Genomic DNA, 18,139 nt, shown 5'->3' with positions numbered 1-18,139 from the left:
AAAAAAAATACATGAAAAACATAATTGTGAAAACATAGTCTCCTCAGCATTCAGGTGGACAATATCAGTCACCAGAACCAAGGACAGGTGTTTTCAATGAACCCATCATGGTTAAAATAGAGTTACAATGGGTTTGTATGGGAAGGGGGCGTGTCTGTTAAAATTAATATCAAATATATAAATACTGAATCAAGCAACTTAAAAACTTCCTGGGTTGCTCACAATACAAAAGCCCAAGTAGAAATTAAAATTACCCCAAACATGTTTGAACGTGAAATATTCCCTTAGGACTACCTGGCTGATATAATGACAAACAATAATAGCCTAGAAAAGTGAGACCCAAATCAATGTTTTAGGCAGGCCTATGAGCTAAGTTACACTATCTCTGTTGTATCATACATCCTTCTGCTTTCTGACACTTCAAAATAACAGCTATACACTAACAGAAACTCTAAACCAAAGAACGAATGCAAAGACTATCCCTTAAAGCAAAACAAGTTAAGCATCAATAATAAAACATAACGTGGCATATAACAAATAAAGGAGGACCCAAATAAAAGTACATTTACACAGCTTGGCAAAAGTTCTCAATATAGTATTTTATCTGTCTTGTTTCTTATGACAATAGCACCATCTTCTGGCCAGAGGTGAATCTGGTGAGCAGTGTTTCTTAAGGAAAATGATGAAGTCAATCTGGGCATGTTTCTATGGAAAATAAATAATGCTTAAAGGGGTAGCTATCTCACTTTGAAATACTCTTGGTATTTAAATGTCTACTGATATTCTGATGACTGATATTGTCCTAATACGTGGGGGGCGTGTCAATATTCAATAACTTCATTTATAATTAATAACAGTGACCAACATCCACCTATAGACTTTAGACTAGATCGCCCATAGACATTTCTCTCTTTCCTTCAGACCAACAGGCACAACGAGCTGTTTCAAAAATAGATGATTTTCCAGTGCTGCATCTTAAACAACAAAGCTACACACTAACATTACGGACTAAATTGATTCTTAATTTTGCTTTTTCTCCTCATATTTATTTTACCTGATACTCAGCTGAATTTTATATTTAGATGTGCTTGTGTTTTATAGGGCTAGCTAGATGTTTATGCTTTGTTGAGCATTATGCTTCTCACACACACACACACACACACACACACACACACACACACACACACACACACACACACACACACACACACACACACACACACACACACACACACACACACACACACACACACGCGCGCACACACACATCAGCAGTGTGTTTATATTTTGTCATTTGCTACATGAATTCATCCATCAGATGTGAAAACCTCAGTGTCTGGAGAGGAGAGGCCTAACCAGGGAAATGAAGACCAGCTGATCTCAACACACAACACCTCCACCAAAGTACCAGAGGACAACGACCAGAATAAGGTGAAAAGGCTGCAAATGTTTTGTGATCATCATTTAAAACCATTACTGTCAGGGAGTGTTTGAATAATTTATCCAGCTGATTTTGGGGGGGAAATAAACATTAAATACAAATGCAGACAACGCCACCTTAGGGAGCCTAGACACTGAGCTTCTTTAAAAATCTGATGAAAAGCACGGTCTCCAAGACAGTACACAAACAACTGTTAAAGTCCCTCTCCAGACTTGTTTTAAAGTATGCAAAATACTCTGCTATGATTAATAATAAATAATCCATAGCACATAAAGGTAACATACGATAACATGAGAGACATACATGTACAACATGGGTTAAAGAGAAAAACACATTTTAAAAGTACAGTAGTGCAATAAAAGTACTATAGTGCGATCCTACCTAATCAGCAGCAGGCTGGTGAGCCAGTGCTTGCACAGCCTGGATGTGACCCGGTCAGTAGCAGCTCTTCACTGGGTTTGTTAGCGCCACTATGATGCTGTTGTTAGACCCTTCCAGGCGCTGCATAAAATTGTACATCAGTTGCCTCAACAGTACCTCACAAGTGGGCACACCAACAGAAGTAAACAACTGACTGGCACTATAGAGTACCGAAGTCCTGACGTCACTCGCTCATCCCCTGGGTCACAGAAGTTTTATAACATTGGGTCATCTTAGAATCGTCTCATACAAGAATTGTCTAAAAATAAACAAATTGTCCCGGCACTATTGTCAGGGAGGTGGCTCAGTCACATAGTCTCATATCATGATATCAATGTTATATTGATATATTGCCCAGCCATAATACGGACTGAATAAGATACGAATAATTGCTTCATAAGAGGATTGAAAGTCCTGCTGGATCAGGTGCGCTGGTCACAGTTATTGTTGGCATAGTTACTGTTGTACTCAGGATTGATTACACTTACTGATGTATGTGTGGCAGTAAACAATATCTGTGGCAATAAACAATATCATAAGGAAGAAACTCCTGCTATATGGCTTGTATCCATGTGAATGGAGGGTTGCTGTTTTCAATCCCAACACTAACCGGGTGTGGGTAAAATGGAAATGAGAAATGTCCACTGCCTCGATAGATACTCATGGTGCCAACAGCCTGTTGACATTTATTTTATTAAAGGGCCACTCTGTAGATTTATCTGAATCTATTGTGAGGAGGATGAGGACATTTGAGAAAAATACAACTTCCCAATGCATTCTGTGTCTCATGAAGTCGCTTCAAAGGCTCTGGAGAAACATTTTCAGCCTGCGTAAATGCGTCATCCAGCAGAGAGAGTAGACAGGTCTTGTGTAGGTTTTCCAGCAACTTGGAGAACTTGCTCTCTACACAGAATGCTTTGGGAAGTGTCATGGCACATTTCCACATTATCTTCACAAATTGGTGAAGCTGCCTTTTACGTTACTAAACCCCTTTCCTCTCACTCACTGTTAAATGTAATTTCAGGACAAGCCAACCAGCGATGACTCAGAGAAGGCAGCCAGAGATGGTACTCCATCACAGGACTTGTCAGACAACACTGCCAGTGAAACCACAGTTTGCACCACTGCCACACCCCCATGCTCCCTGCAGGCACAGATCACAGACCCAGGGAAACAGGAAGTAAGGTTGCTTGGCAAGGAGAACTCACCTGACAACAACCCTCTGAAGTGCAGTACCGCTGCACCTGTGAGCACACCTGCTGAACCCTCCTCATCGTCACATCCTAACATCACATCTACCAATGAGGAACTGACACAACAGAAGACTGAGGCTTCATCAAACATAGATGTAGACGGTTGTCCTGGTGAAGAGAAAATAGCTGAAGGGAAGCCGAGCACCGCTCAGTCTGACCTGCTGTCATCATCTGTTCCCAAATTGACAGATCAAGCACCAGAAGCAACTGGATCTGTAACAAAGCTGCCTTCCACTGACATCCTAAAGAAGACACAAAACAGATCCAACCACCCAGATGAAGAACACAGGAATGTCACACAGTCATCCAGTAAACTGAGTGGTGAGAATGAAGGCAAAACTGATGGAGATAGGAGAGATCATCACTCAAATGATCCCCAACAAAACACTGAGGTAGTTAACGTTATATGGTTTTATACTGTAAGAGCAACACAAATCATATATTCTTATACTTACATTTCACATAAAGATCAATCCAAACATGCTAAAAAAAGCGTAGCCTTTGTTTCCACTTTAGTAATAACTGATTTGTTCACAGGCTAAAGACCCTAAATCAAATGGAGGTGGTGACACACAGCTGGAGAAACCAGGTCAAGAACAGGTTGCGGGAGGTGGAGATGTCTCAGTGTCACCCCCTGGCTCCGTATCTTCCCCTGCCATTGCCAATGAGAGCAACTTAGATAGCATCTCAACACACAACACCTCCACCAAAGTACCAGAGGACATCGACCAGAATAAGGTGAAATGGCTGCAAATGTTTTGTGATCATCATTTAAAACCATTACTGTCAGGCGTACTCTGTTAAGGGGGAGTGTTTGAATAATTTATCCAGCTGATTTTGGGGGGGAAATAAATACAAATTCAGACAACGCCACCTTAGGGAGCCTAGATACTGAGCTTCTTTAAAAATCTGATGAAAAGCAAGGTCTCCAAGACAGTACACAAAAAAACTGTTAAAGTCCCTCTCCAGACTTTTTTTTAAAGTATGCAAAATACTCTGCTATGATTAATAATATATAATCCATAGCACATAAAGGTAACATACGTTAACATAAGAGACATATCTGTACAACATGGGGAAAAGACATGCACAAAAAAAAAATGTAAAAGTACAGTAGTGCAATAAAAGTACTATAGTGCGATCCTACCTAATCAGCAGCAGGCTGGTGAGCCAGTGCTTGCACAGCCTGGATGTGACCCGGTCAGTAACAGCTCTTCACTGGGTTTGTTAGCGCCACTATGATGCTGTTGTTAGACCCTTCCACCCTTCCAGGCGCTGCATAAAATTGTACATCAGTTGCCTTAACAGTGCCTCACAAGTGGGCACACCAACAGAAGTAAACAACTGACTGGCACTATAGAGTACCGAAGTCCTGACGTCACTCTCTCATCCCCTGGGTCACAGAGGTTTTATAACATTGGGTCATCTTAGAGCGGTTTCACACTATGGTCCCGGGTGCGCACCCTGGACCACTTGGCTGCTGTTGTGGTAGTGTGAACGTAGCGAACCGTTCCCCGTAACGCATCACCGTTCCGTACTCGAAACCACCTCGGGAGGTAGTCTCGGGTCCGATTGCTGCGGAGTCGGGAACGGAACGCGGCAGTGTGAATCCATCCGTACCAAGAGAAGGAAGTGGACTGCTAATCATATCATTTATATATTTTTATAATGACACATTATTTTAGCTGGGTTATACCTTCTCATAGTTATACTTGAATGTTGACAAGAAATAATAATCCCGCTAGTGTTTGAGTAGCGCGAGCCGTGAAAAATAATAAACAAAAAACACATGTGTGGCGAACGTATTTGTAAGGATAAATACACCAAGGATTAGTCCGTGACGTGACGTCACTGCTAAATTACAAAGGATGCGTCCGTGACACCAATATCATATTAACAGACGACAGTGCATTTCGAGGTTTCAAAGACCAGTGCACACACTGCTTTGGTTGTGTATTGTTGATCTGTTGTTATTATAACTCAAGACAACGTCAGGAACACAGTCAAACTTTATTATTCACTCTAGAATGACTTTCCTTCTGTGAATGACATTCGCTCTCCCAAAGCGTCATAGTCCACAGCGCCCCGATGAGGCACCTATTTACCATTACTGTTAAATGAAATGGTCTCGAGTCTTGGCCAGTGTGAATGCTGGCCAGCAAGTGCACTCGGGAACGGAGGAGGAACGCTTCGCTTCAAACGCACCCGATGTGAAACCGCTCTTAGAATCGTCTCATACAAGAATTGTCTAAAAATAAAGAAATTGTCCCGGCACTATTGTCAGGGAGGTGGCTCAGTCACATAGTCTCATATCATGATATCAATGTTATATTGATATATTGCCCAGCCATAATACGGACTGAATAATATACGAATAATTGATTCATAAGAGGATTGAAAGTCCTGCTGGATTAGGTGCGCTGGTCGCAGTTATTGTTGGCATAGTTACTGTTGTACTCAGGATTGATTACACTTACTGATCTATGTGTGGCAGTAAACAATATCTGTGGCAATAAACAATATCATAAGGAAGAAACAGCCTCCTGCTATATGGCTTGTATCCATGTGAATGGAGGGTTGCTGTTTTCAATCCCAACACTAACCGGGGAAAATCGGTGTGAGTAAAATGGAAATGAGAAATGTCCACTGCCTCGATAGATACTCATGGTGCCAACAGCCTGTTGACATTTATTTTATTAAAAGGCCACTCTGTAGATTTTGTATCTGAATCTATTGTGAGGAGGATGAGGACGTTTGAGAAAAATACAACTTCCCCCTGTCTCTCATGAAGTTTTTTGGCCTGCATAAATGCGTCATCCAGCAGAGAGAGTAGACAGTTCTTGTGTAGGGTTTCCAGCAACTTGGAGAACTTGCTCTCTACACATAACGCTTTGGGAAGTGTTATGGCATATTTCCACATTATCTTCACAAATTGGTGAAGCTGCCTTTTATGTTACTAAACCCCTTTCCTCTCACTCACTGTTAAATGTAATTTCAGGACAAGCCAACCAGTGATGACTCAGAGAAGGCAGCCAGAGATGATACTCCATCACAGGACCTGTCAGACAACACTGCCAGTCAAACCACAGTTTGCACCACTGCCACACCCGCATGCCCCCTGCAGGCGCCCCCTGAAGGTCAGTTAGTCACTAACAGTAAGTCACAGATCACAGACCCAGGGAAGCAGGAAGAAAGGTTGCTTGGCAAGGAGAACGTACCTGAAAACAACCCACTGAAGTGCAGTACCACTGCACCTGTGAGCACACCTGCTGCACCAGATGAAGAACACAGGAATGTCACACAGTCATCCAGTAAACTGAGTGGTGAGAATGAAGGCAAAACCGATGGAGATAGGAGAGATCATCACTCAAATGATCCCCAACAAAACACTGAGGTAGTTAACGTTATATGGTTTTATACTGTAAGAGCAACACAAATCATATATTCTTATGCTTACATTTCAAATAAAGATCAATCCAAACATGCAAAAAAAAAAGCGTAGCCTTTGTTTCCACTTATTAGACCCTTTAGTAATAACTGATTTGTTCACAGGCTAAAGACCCTAAATCAAATGGAGGTGGTGACACACAGCTGGAGAAACCAGGTCAAGAACAGGTTGCGGGAGGTGGAGATGTCTCAGTGTCACCTCCTACCTCCGTATCTTCCCCTGCCAATGAGAGCAACTTAGATAGCAGCCATCTGGTGCCAGCAAGTGCTATAGAAAAACATCAACAGCCATTACAAGTGTAAGTATAACATTAACCCTTCAGTAACCTACTGTCAGCCAGAGTCCTGTATGGGTCCTGTAGAAACCACCACCTGCCTGTACCTTAGAACCGCATCTGACCTGTAATACAACAACAGCACTTAATTCCATACCCGTCCAGACCAGCTGGCCATCACCCAAAAGCAATCAAACAAACATTAAAAACACGTAGATAACTACAGCTGATTATCAACAGTCTACTTGGCATAGTCCTGGGTCAATAGTCAATGGGTCTAATTTCTCTGTCGGTAGCGGAATGAATGTGGGAGAGGAAATGTCTCTAGGGATAGGACAAAGTGGGGGCAATCTACCTCTACCGACAAATTACATTGTTGGATATGTTTTATATGTACCAAGATTTTAAACATTTTAAATTGGCAAGAGTTTAAAGGATCATACCAGTGATATGAATGTTTATTCCATTGACTACGACTCAGGTACTGTATACTTGACATCACTGGCCCAGTGGCCACCATTTTACGGCAGATGTCAGAGGCTAGATGAAAGGGAAAATGGATAGGTTTCTTAAGAGAACAAATAATATTTTGTTACACCCTCTCGACATTGGAGAAAGTCTGATGACTCAGAGGCCTTTTCATCATTAGCATTCCATGTTTTTCTTTGCCACTACTTTCATGCACACACACTTGCCGGCGCTGTCATTGCTGAACATTTATTGAAATACGTTTTGTTCAAGGATCTTCTTCAGACATACAGATATGATGCATTTGATTGTGTTTGACAGTTTTGAATGTGGGATTGCTTTGACTAGGCGAAAAAAAAAGATTAATTTATGAATGAAATTCAGATGTCCATGACTTCTTAATGGCACAAATATCAATAATATGGAGAAGCAGAGAATTTTAAGATATGTTTATGACCTGAAAGTTTTGATTTCAAAAGTATGAAAATCTGTCAATCAATCCAAAATCTGTGGTATGCTTTGGAAAATGGTTTGCATAATGTCAAGTATACCGTGAGTCATATAGTTCATGGACTAAACATATCAGACCACTGGTATGGTCTTTTAAGCTAGTTCTTTTCTTTTTTTTATATAGTTTGTGTGTTGGAACTGGATAACAATAACAACTGAATTACACACATCCATGTCCTTATATATTTGTTTATCCTTCTACTTATCATGAACAGTTCACCTGGCACACATCAGACCATCAACGATTATGTAACTGTGAACTTCCATGCTGTCGTTTCCAAACATTTCAATTTGGATCCATCAAAGGACAAGGTTCACCTAAGATCTGGAGCTTTGTTTGGCGACTGGACCAACAGTGGCTTGGAAATGTCAGACTTACAGTAGGTATCAGTGTTTCAGAGTAATGCAACTATAGATGTTTGTGAATGCTCTAATTTGCAACAATGAAAGTAATACAGTTTTAAATTCTCAAGTTGTATGCATGAAAAAGCAAATTAACATTCCTGTCATGTCAATGTTTAATCAGTGGATGATTTTGTCTGGATTTTTCATATCTTTAAAAATAACATCATGTATTGCACAGGGACCTGGGAGAGGGGAAGTTCCGTATTGGAGGGCGGCTCGTGATTCCTAAAGAGACAATCAAAAGATTTCCTCATGGCATACCTTACAAATACGTTGTTTTGAAACATACTGGAAACTATTATGATCCGAAATTTGAGGTCATCTACTGCCAAGACTCAAATCAATACATCAACAGGTGCTTGTCCATCAAGCAGGATCTTTTGACACTTGAAGGTATTTTAAAATCTTGTATTAGCACTTTTTATATGTATTTTTATCCCATATATACTATCTGAAGGGTAGTGACCTACTCTACAATGATTCAGACTTTTCTTACCAGTTATATTATTTTATTTTATTATCATATTATTTTTTCATTTTTTCTGAGATAGATGAGATGAAATTAAAACATATATTTTCAATTGGGAATGTTGCAAGTAGGGGACGATGCAAGTTGGAAATGCATGCCCAACCCAGTTATGCACTACCGGTTACACCCGAACGTTATACCTGTCTGTCTGTCTGTCTGTCTGTTTGTGTCCCTTTTATGCCCAAATATGGAGTCTAGGCCAAACTGATGACATCAGCGTACTCCATACATAGGGATTAGCGGTGTTATCTATATTTTTGGGAGATCCGCTGATCCGACTGACTTCCAACTCGGCATATCATACCCTCGAGTGATATACATGCTGAGTTTGAATTTGGTCGGTCAGACGGTTCTCGAGATATGTGAGCTACAGACACACAGACAGAGACAGGCGGACAGAGATTTTGTGCATTTATAGTAGGACGCTTTCTATTTCTATGTGTGCTTAGAAACCTTGTTGTAGAGAGACAAACTGATTAGTTCAGATGGTATGCAATATAAAAGATGTTATGTTCCATTAGCTATTCTATTAATTGTATCAATTGTTGGAATTTAAAGGGGAATGGCACCAGTATGATGATACAATCCATCCGGATCTGAAGACAGGTTTTCTGGGATTCTGGGATCGTGCTGAAGCCGGTGTAATAAAGGGGAGAAATCAAGCTGGAAATGTGATGCTGGAAACCATATTCGATCTTCTTAGAGAATGGAATAAACCAAATGTGGAGAATTTCTTCATTCAGCTGCGACAGTTCTATTGCACATACAGCTGTCCCCTGGTTCATGATGGTGTTGAACGATCACGCTTATGGGGTTTACAATATGGTGAACAAGAGGTAAATATGCCAAACTTAGTGACCTGAGTATTGTTATGTAACATAAGTCCTATTGGGGCACAAGATTGAGTCCAATTTTCTTTAATGAATTAGAATGAGAGTGGCTGTGGCATCAGAAGAGAATACTGCATCAAAATAGTGTTATTATATGTTAATTATTTATTTCTGTTCTTTTACAGGTGAAAGGGCTACTGAGAAATGTTCTTGAGAACCAAGTCATTCCAAACAAGAGCGGAAAACACAATGTCCTCTTCCAACATGATCTGCAGGCAGGAATAATTGCTCTGCTTGTTTACAACAGATATCTGAGGGACTTCAGCACAGAGCAATTGTCTAATCTATGCAAGTTGCTTTGCCTTCCTCTTAACAAACCTCCACACCATTTCCACACCTACTGGAATGATATCACAAGTGCATTCGAACATCAAAAAAGGTAATTCATACATGGCCAACAGCCCAGTATTTAGTAAACGGTAAAATCATTATAAAAAATACTCTATAGTCTATACTGTAGTATGTTTGTTCTTTTTCTTTTCTTTTTTTTTTTACTGTTTCCGTACCTTTTTTTCATTGTCTTATCGTTTCAATTCGTGTTGTGGCCAGGTCTCCCTTGAAAAAGAGATTCTTAATCTCTCCTGGTTGAATAAAAGATTTAAAACGTGTCATTAATATATTTATACTCTTTTTGCTGAAGATTTGTAGTGTTTTAAGTGGCCATTGCTTATGATATATCAAATCAATCACCAATTCTTCCTATAATAGCAATGTTGCAGAAGAGGTAGAGGGGCTATGCAACTTGGCTAGAGAAAAGGGCATTGGGACATGGGTCCTGCTCATACCCCTGACCCACCTGCTGAGGGGACAAACCAAGCCATTTGAAACAGTTCCATTAGCCACACACCTGCAATTTGTCTCCTCATCCGAACCTAAAGGGAGCAGTGGAACAAAAGTCTACAGACATCAAGAAGCTAGGTATGTTATAAAAGCATTCTGATGGGGGAAATGGGGGTCTGTGTTTCTAAAAACGCCTTCTAAATCCGCCATCTTTTTGGAATTATTTTTTATTCAAATTATACATATTTTTAAATCATGTTGCTATATATTGTTGTCGGGTGGAAACCTTGTATGGCCTTTATTATTATTTTAAAAACGATTGAAAATAGTGAAAGTAGCCGATCTACAAGCACACAACGCCTTGCATCGCTAGGCGTTGTGTGCTTGTACTGTAGATCTGCTATTTTCACTACTTTTGTGCGACACTCTTGTGTGATAAAGTGGGCTTTAATTTACCAAATAAACACTATACAGTATATAGTAACAACTAAAATGACACAGATGCTTTCCCGGATTGAAAGGTGGTTACATGTCATTGTTCCGACGTGTCATTGTTCCGACATTACTAACCAAAAGTACAACAACGTATAGGCTTTCCAGGTCTAAATGGGTTAAATATTGAGACAATCTCACACACTGCTAAAATGCTCTTACATTCACTATTGAAATACATCCTTTGTAAATCTATGCATACTCATATATGAAACATTTTACATAATTTCGTCTGAAACGCATTCATATGAGAAACACATTACACTTCTGTATCATATACACATCCATACAGTATGAAATGCTTACATCCATACAGTATGAAATGCTTACATCCATACAAGTTAAACAAATTAATATATATCTTAAACACATAAATGCACAAAAGGTTGTATATATACTGTTGAACGCTTATACATTCATAACCGAATCTCTTGCAAACGATTACAAATCATTACAAAAAGATTAAATAAGTGTTTCACTTTACACAGGTAATTTCAGTTATGTATAAGTAATTTTACTGGCACATGCTTTTCAGTGTAGCACTCGTCTCGTCCATGTGTCATTGCATAGAAATATATTACAGGCTTTTAACAGCATCACACCGGGCTTAATACAAACATACAGAGGCAGCCTTTTTGGAATATGCGCATTTCTGATATAATATGTTTGATGTGGTTAAATGTAGGGTTGAATTTAAGCATTTGAAATAAAACTGCATATTCACTAACTATGACCCCCCCCTTCTTATGTGACTAGGGATATGATCAAGCTCATGAAAGACAACGCACATTTGGCTAAGATTGATGGCCTACTTGTGCATTCCTGGATGTCTCTGTTCAGTGTGGATGATCTAATAAGCTTTCAATCTTACATACATGTGGATCTCTTTAACATCCTTCAGCGCCTACTATGCTGTGCCAAATCTGGAATTACATACTACAATAATGTGGTATGTGTTCTTGTACCGTATAGTGCTTTGCAAAGCTAAATGTAGAATTATTTAAATGTATCCTCTAAGTGATGCCCTGGGAAAGCATACCATATTATTTCTCATCTGTTACATTATAAGGTCACCATGACCTTACAGTACATGCGTTTTCAAAACACACATATTTTGAAGTGTTCTCTTATTAAGATCTTCTTGCTTTTTAGGCACTGCGAGACTTGGCCTCTCAACTAATCCAAAGAGAAGAAAACCAGAAACACAGGCAAATGCATTGAATTTGATCACTTTTGGGTGTAATGTGTTTTGTCTGTTTTGTATATAAAATAATTTGGTATCTTTACGCAAACACTGACTGATCTTGTTTCCCCCCCTAGTTATGAGGATGAATACAGAGAGCTTTGCTTGAATGCTGCAGTGAATGTTCTTCGTATTATCAGCAACTCAACAGATCCAGAACGCTATGATGTTCCACTTACGTACCTCAAGCTTGTCTGTCTTATTGCTGGGAATTACAACTGTACAGATTCAAAGGTGTCTTGAGTTATTGTCAAATATTTGATACCTAAATTGATACTTTTTAAATTTAAGCCAATTAATGTATTCACCAAATTCCCTGAGTTTCATTGAGCAATGCTACAGTATACAGCATGAAACTTAGACAAATGTGACAATGTATATTAAAAGTGATAATTCATTCCAGGTAAAGGATAGGATCCTACAAGAGACAGTAGGGGAGACATTGGTAACAATGAGGACATGGCGTAGCAAGACTTTCAGTGACAAACTGCTAAACGCATGGGGTGGTAAACAGTTTGCATCACCAAAAGAAATTGAGGTAGGCTATGTTTTCCTTTTTTTTTAATATTTTCATCCTGATAAGCTCAGCTTAATTCATTTTAATTTATTTTAAGTTTTGTATTTATTTGCACAATACAACAAAACATAGCCAATAACAACCAATAACAAAAGCAGATTGTGCAGGTCTGACTGAAAGATCCTGTGGTTAATGTGATTAACACTGTGTTAATCTCACCTAATTTCACATCAAGAAATACAATACTACTTGAAAAATAATAATAATAAAAATAAGTAAGTAAAATAAGAACAAATACAGCAGTAGTTCTGCTTTGGCCAAAGATGGATACTGCAGATACTAATAAAAACCTTTTTGCTTTTAAGGTATGGAATGACTTAATCTCCGTGTCCTTCAATCATGAGGAACTCACCTCATCTTGGAGAGACACCTTCTTGACGGACTTTGAAGGGAAATTAAAAAAGGTATGACTGGCTTTATATTTGCCTTTACATGGTCTGACATGCACAGTACAGTTTTTATTATTATTAATGCTGCAATTCATTATGCATTTTAATCATTTTATAATTGTATACATTCAAGTACACACAGTATGTTGTTGTTGAATATTGTTGATCACACATTGACATGGTGCTATGTTTTCTTGCACTTTTAAGTTCAGCTTTAAGCTTTTTAATTTTGTTGTACCTCGGTATAATGACAATAACTTCTGATTCTGATTCTGATAACAAAGCGATGCTATTTTTGTACCAGGAAAAAAAAGAGGATCAGATTGGAATATACTGTGAAAAGATGGAAGAAATTAACAGGAAATGGCCTTCATTGAGCAGCAAAATTGAGCAGTGTGCCTTAGAAGCTGTTGCTGCTATTTGTCAGGTATGTTTTGACAAACTCTGACTGTTTATCACAACACATGTGACATGATGGGTTATTATACTTTATGTCTTACTCCATGTTTCATTATTCTGTGACAGGATAAATCTGGAAAAGCGGTTGCTTCTCTGTTGGAGAAACATGATATAACAAAGTTTGGGAAGCTGCTGTCTGTGATCGTGCTGAAGTCATGGCCCACCAATGCTGCTGGAGACATCGAAGGGGAGGAGCTTGTGATGAAGCACCTTCTCAACTGGCCCATGGCCAGAACCATCTTCCAAATGAAAGGTGGATAATATCTTCATGTACATTAGATACTATAAAACACATGGTCATTAAGGGAGTACAACCTACTGTAACTACTATATTTTTACTGTAACCACACTTGATTTAGTCTTGTTAGCATTCAAATTAAACTAGATTATGTGAGTTAATTGTTGAGCTAGTCCGCACTCTCTCATCACATGTCAATTGTTGAGACGGTTATTATGTCAAGATCAAAATACTGTAACTAACATTTAATATAAATTCACTTGAATATAACTAACAGTTAATATAAATTCAAAATTGAGATTTGTTGATTTACCTTGTTGGTAAACAATTCAAGGTATTGTAGGACAGGGAACAAATTTAAAAAACTGTAAAATAAAGAAGACTGCAAATATAGCCATGTATTACATTATTAGGGTTGTCCGATATTGGCTTTTTTACCGATAACCGATATACCGATATTGTCAAACTCTTAATTACCGATACCGATATCAACCGATACCGATATATGCGGGGATTATTGTGATTAGGGTAAGCTCAAATTTCATATCACACACACCATACAGTAAGAACTACTGTAAATTATATAAAAAAATAAAAATAAAAAAAAACGATACCAATATTTTCCGATATCGATTTTTATGCTAATATCGGCCGATAATATCGGGAGGCCGATAATATCGAACATCCCTATACATTATTATTATGTTTTACATTGTCGTTCCTTTTTCCCAGGTGCAAGTGAAAAATTGATGGACAAGTTGACAAGTGATGCAGTGGTAAAACTGACTATGGCAAGTTCAGCATTCAAAGCTGTGACAAAGAAGTTAATTAATGGGAACATCCAAATGAAAACACTGAAGCAACTCCTCCAGAAGCAACATGAATTCACTGAGCTGCTGAAAATAGGTGATCTATCTATCTATCTATCTATCTATCTATCTATCTATCTATCTATCTATCTTCCGTCTTGCTGTCTCTGTCTCTCTCTCTCTCTCACTCTCTCTCTCTCTCTCTCTCTCTCTCTCGCTATGCGTGCTGTGGTCAGTCACACACAACCCATAGATACCTATAGAGCGTGCCAACGTGTCGTCACCACGGGGGGGCTGGCATTGGGCGTGGCATTGGGCAGTGTTAAGTCAACCTGTTTTTTACCCCTCAGAGATGTCCGCCGCTACCAAAAGACACTTGTTGACGCCCCCTTCAGGATTTTTGGCACGCTCTATAGATACCGCATTGGCTGTTGCTGCTCATTTGAGTGATGCACCAACGGGGCCCCATATTGGAGAGAGCAAGCCTCCTAATGCATGTATGCCCCATGTCTATTGAAGCAGGAGGTCTCATAAGTCGCTGAAAAGCTTTCTACAAATGTTAGACATATATTTTATGTTAAGATTTAAGATACTTGGAGCGCTGATGGCCAAGTGGTTAAGGCGCCTACCACATAGGCTTTGATGCCTGACAGCATGTCCCAGGTTAGATTGGATCTATATAGGCATAACACCATTGCCTCCATGAACAATGTATTTCACTTAGTGCTTCATCAGTGTCATTAGAGCCACAGCAAGACAGGTGTTTAAATTGGACATTAAAGCTGATGAGCTGATGTCTAGATACCTACCATTATTACTACTAGCAATGACATGTGCAGCATATTTTTAATAGGCCTACAAAACATATACATACATATATATACTCATGGTCACAATATATATTTATAGAAAATATTTTGTTTATTTTCGTCTCAGATGACCTGTGTGATGACAGCCGCTGTAAGGGTGACAGAGCTATGAGGAAGCTTCTGAAACAGAGGAAAGAGGAAGCTGAAGCTGTCTGGAGTGATAAGGAGTTGGTGAAGGACCTTCTACAGATCTGCCAGGACCTTCCAAAACATGTCAAAGGTAAAAGTGATCTGACTATTAAACTTAACTTTCTGAAATGTAATGCCTAAATCTATCCTTATACTTAAACTTAACTCTCTGAAATATAATGCCTAAATCTAAACTCACATCTAAATTTTTTATTCTGAAACAAAATGCCTAAATCTTACTTTATACCTAAACATAACTATGTGTAAACGAATACCTAAACCTACTGTACCATTATACCTAAATGTTACCATCATTAAACCAAATGCCTAATAGGCATTTTGATCTTGTACCTATCTTAACCATCTGTAACACAATGCCTAAACACTAGTGATGAGCGGGTCGACCCGTAACCCGCGGGACCCGCGGGTCAACCCGCGGCTCGGGTGGGTCGAGTCAGAATTTCAGAGGCAATTATGCGGGCTGTGGGTGAGCGGGTCAGCCGCTCTCACACGCAAAAAAAATAAAAAAATCACATGCTCTTGTTTTGTCTGTATTCCTAATAAGAATAAGAATAATAACAATAAAACAGTTCGAATATACTTGGGGATTCTTTTCTAACCATGATTTTACAGAATTTAAAAAAAAATCGCGGGTCGCGGGGCGGGTTGAGCCATAGATTTATATATGGGTTTGCGGGGCGGGTTGAGGCGGGTTGGGTTCCGTCGCGGGGCGGGGCGGGGCGGGTCATGAAAAAGCCCGACCCGCTCATCACTACTAAACACGTCTATTTCAAACACTATACCTAAACACAACCATGTGTGTATTAAAATAAAATAAAATAAAAAATAAATAAAATACATCCTCTTGTTGGAATCAAACCTAGAATCATTGGCACTATATTATTACTGACATTATTGCTGTTTCACAATGCTTGGATGGATCAACTTAATACACAATTTTAATACACAATATTAAGAGCTTGTAGATCGGCTATTACAATTTTAGTATAAGAAGGGGGCGTGTCTGATGAAATGAATATAAAATATCTAAATGCTGAATCAAGCAGCTTAAAAACTGTCTGGGGTGCTCACAAGTCTGAGTAGACATTACAATGACCCCAAACATGTTTGAAAGTGAAATATCCCTTTAAATATTGCTTATTCACCAGCGTCAGCCCACTGCTGACGAGAGAATTAACAGCCGGGTAAGGGAAACACAGGCAGTCGGTGTCCATCTGACAGCTTGTCTATAAACGACTTGTCTATAAACACATTTTAATGATAAATAATAAATATGACATGCGGTTGCTCAATCTTTACTAATTTCTGTCATTCCTGTCCTTCAGATTTTATAATAAAGTTTATTAATAATGTCATGTTAATCCATAGTTGACTTCAAGGGACTAAATGAAAAGATTCAACACAACATTGAGCTGATGGCCCTGGATGAGTTCATGGAAGTTTACAGACTTGACCAAGACAGCCCAGCTGTGACTGGCGTAGTCACATACTTCAACCTCAGTGAAAACACCCGTGAGATGACATCTGTACTACATTCCATCAAGGAGAGCTTCATCTTCAAAATGTGCTGGAAGAACCGAGTGGATCATCTGTCAAAAGATCGAGCCGACACAGAAGAAGCAGAAGAACTTGATGGAAAAGACGAAATTTGCACTCTAGATCAGATCTACAGTGAGATTTTCCTGGGCTGCCACGATGAGTACAAGACGATTTATCAGCATGTGAAAGATGGTACGTTGTCATTGGAAGAAGTGGACATCATCTTTGAGGACTACAAGGGACGCTATAATGAGATGAAGAAAGATCTGGAGATCATGTGCATTGACCAATCTGATGGCGGGAAATGGATCAGAAAGCGTATTGACCAGATTGAACAGTACCACGATCTACATCTTGCAGTGGAATCTGCCAAGATAATTATGGAAGTCAGAGAGACAATTTGTCCTGAAGGAGACTTCAGTGATCTACAGAAATTGCTGGATATGGTGAGTAGATTAAAAGTGTCAAGAAAATGCTACCGTAAATGTTAGTCATCAGTGATGGTGTCCTGTCTGGTCCAACATTTACCCAAGAAGGCTTAGATTTGAATCCCACTTCCTGATCTCTCTGGTGTCTCCCAAGCCATCTCCATCACATAGTGTCTAAAGACACAGAGGAGAGTAGAGAGTAGATAGAAACTTCCCGTTCTAATCGCCTTGGTTATTTGAGCAATATTGCTCATTTGGTCTTTTATCACAATTAAATAGGCCTTTGTGGATATATTTCACTCACATTACAAAATGGATTGGTAGGCTGTGACAAACATATTTGTCGAGCCATGAGCCGTGACAATGGCTGTTATAGGAACTCACTCTTTATTACAGCAACGACATGTAATATAGCCACACCAACACACTCTGTTTCTGCTACCTGCTTAGCATCACAACAACTGCCCGCTTGCAGAACACACAGAACTGTATTCCCCCGTGGCACATGCACAGCTTCCCCACACACAG

The 18,139-nt window shown here is 39.3% G+C and overlaps 1 protein-coding gene across 1 annotated transcript in view; it reads left to right on the top strand.

Annotated features, from left to right (window-relative positions):
- Positions 1–18,139, top strand: part of LOC311062841 (E3 ubiquitin-protein ligase rnf213-alpha-like) — a 54,438-nt gene that overhangs the window by 1,557 nt on the left and 34,742 nt on the right. The window contains exons 3-22 of the mRNA XM_084082060.1: positions 1,319–1,431; positions 2,886–3,506; positions 3,652–3,852; positions 6,113–6,508; positions 6,667–6,860; positions 8,030–8,194; positions 8,398–8,612; positions 9,307–9,584; positions 9,764–10,017; positions 10,347–10,556; positions 11,667–11,859; positions 12,063–12,118; positions 12,231–12,387; positions 12,557–12,691; positions 13,036–13,134; positions 13,424–13,546; positions 13,645–13,831; positions 14,549–14,722; positions 15,562–15,714; positions 17,013–17,629. Coding sequence (XP_083938186.1) covers positions 1,319–1,431; positions 2,886–3,506; positions 3,652–3,852; positions 6,113–6,508; positions 6,667–6,860; positions 8,030–8,194; positions 8,398–8,612; positions 9,307–9,584; positions 9,764–10,017; positions 10,347–10,556; positions 11,667–11,859; positions 12,063–12,118; positions 12,231–12,387; positions 12,557–12,691; positions 13,036–13,134; positions 13,424–13,546; positions 13,645–13,831; positions 14,549–14,722; positions 15,562–15,714; positions 17,013–17,629 — 4,541 coding nt within the window. The remainder of the gene's footprint in view (positions 1–1,318; positions 1,432–2,885; positions 3,507–3,651; positions 3,853–6,112; positions 6,509–6,666; positions 6,861–8,029; positions 8,195–8,397; positions 8,613–9,306; positions 9,585–9,763; positions 10,018–10,346; positions 10,557–11,666; positions 11,860–12,062; positions 12,119–12,230; positions 12,388–12,556; positions 12,692–13,035; positions 13,135–13,423; positions 13,547–13,644; positions 13,832–14,548; positions 14,723–15,561; positions 15,715–17,012; positions 17,630–18,139) is intronic.

The sequence above is a fragment of the Gymnoscopelus microlampas genome (assembly GCF_963454915.1).
Source record: "Gymnoscopelus microlampas genome assembly, chromosome: 16".
NCBI classification, from domain to species: Eukaryota; Metazoa; Chordata; class Actinopteri; order Myctophiformes; family Myctophidae; genus Gymnoscopelus; species Gymnoscopelus microlampas.
Note: the sequence above shows the minus strand (reverse complement) of the source record. Positions and strands in the feature narration are given on the sequence as shown.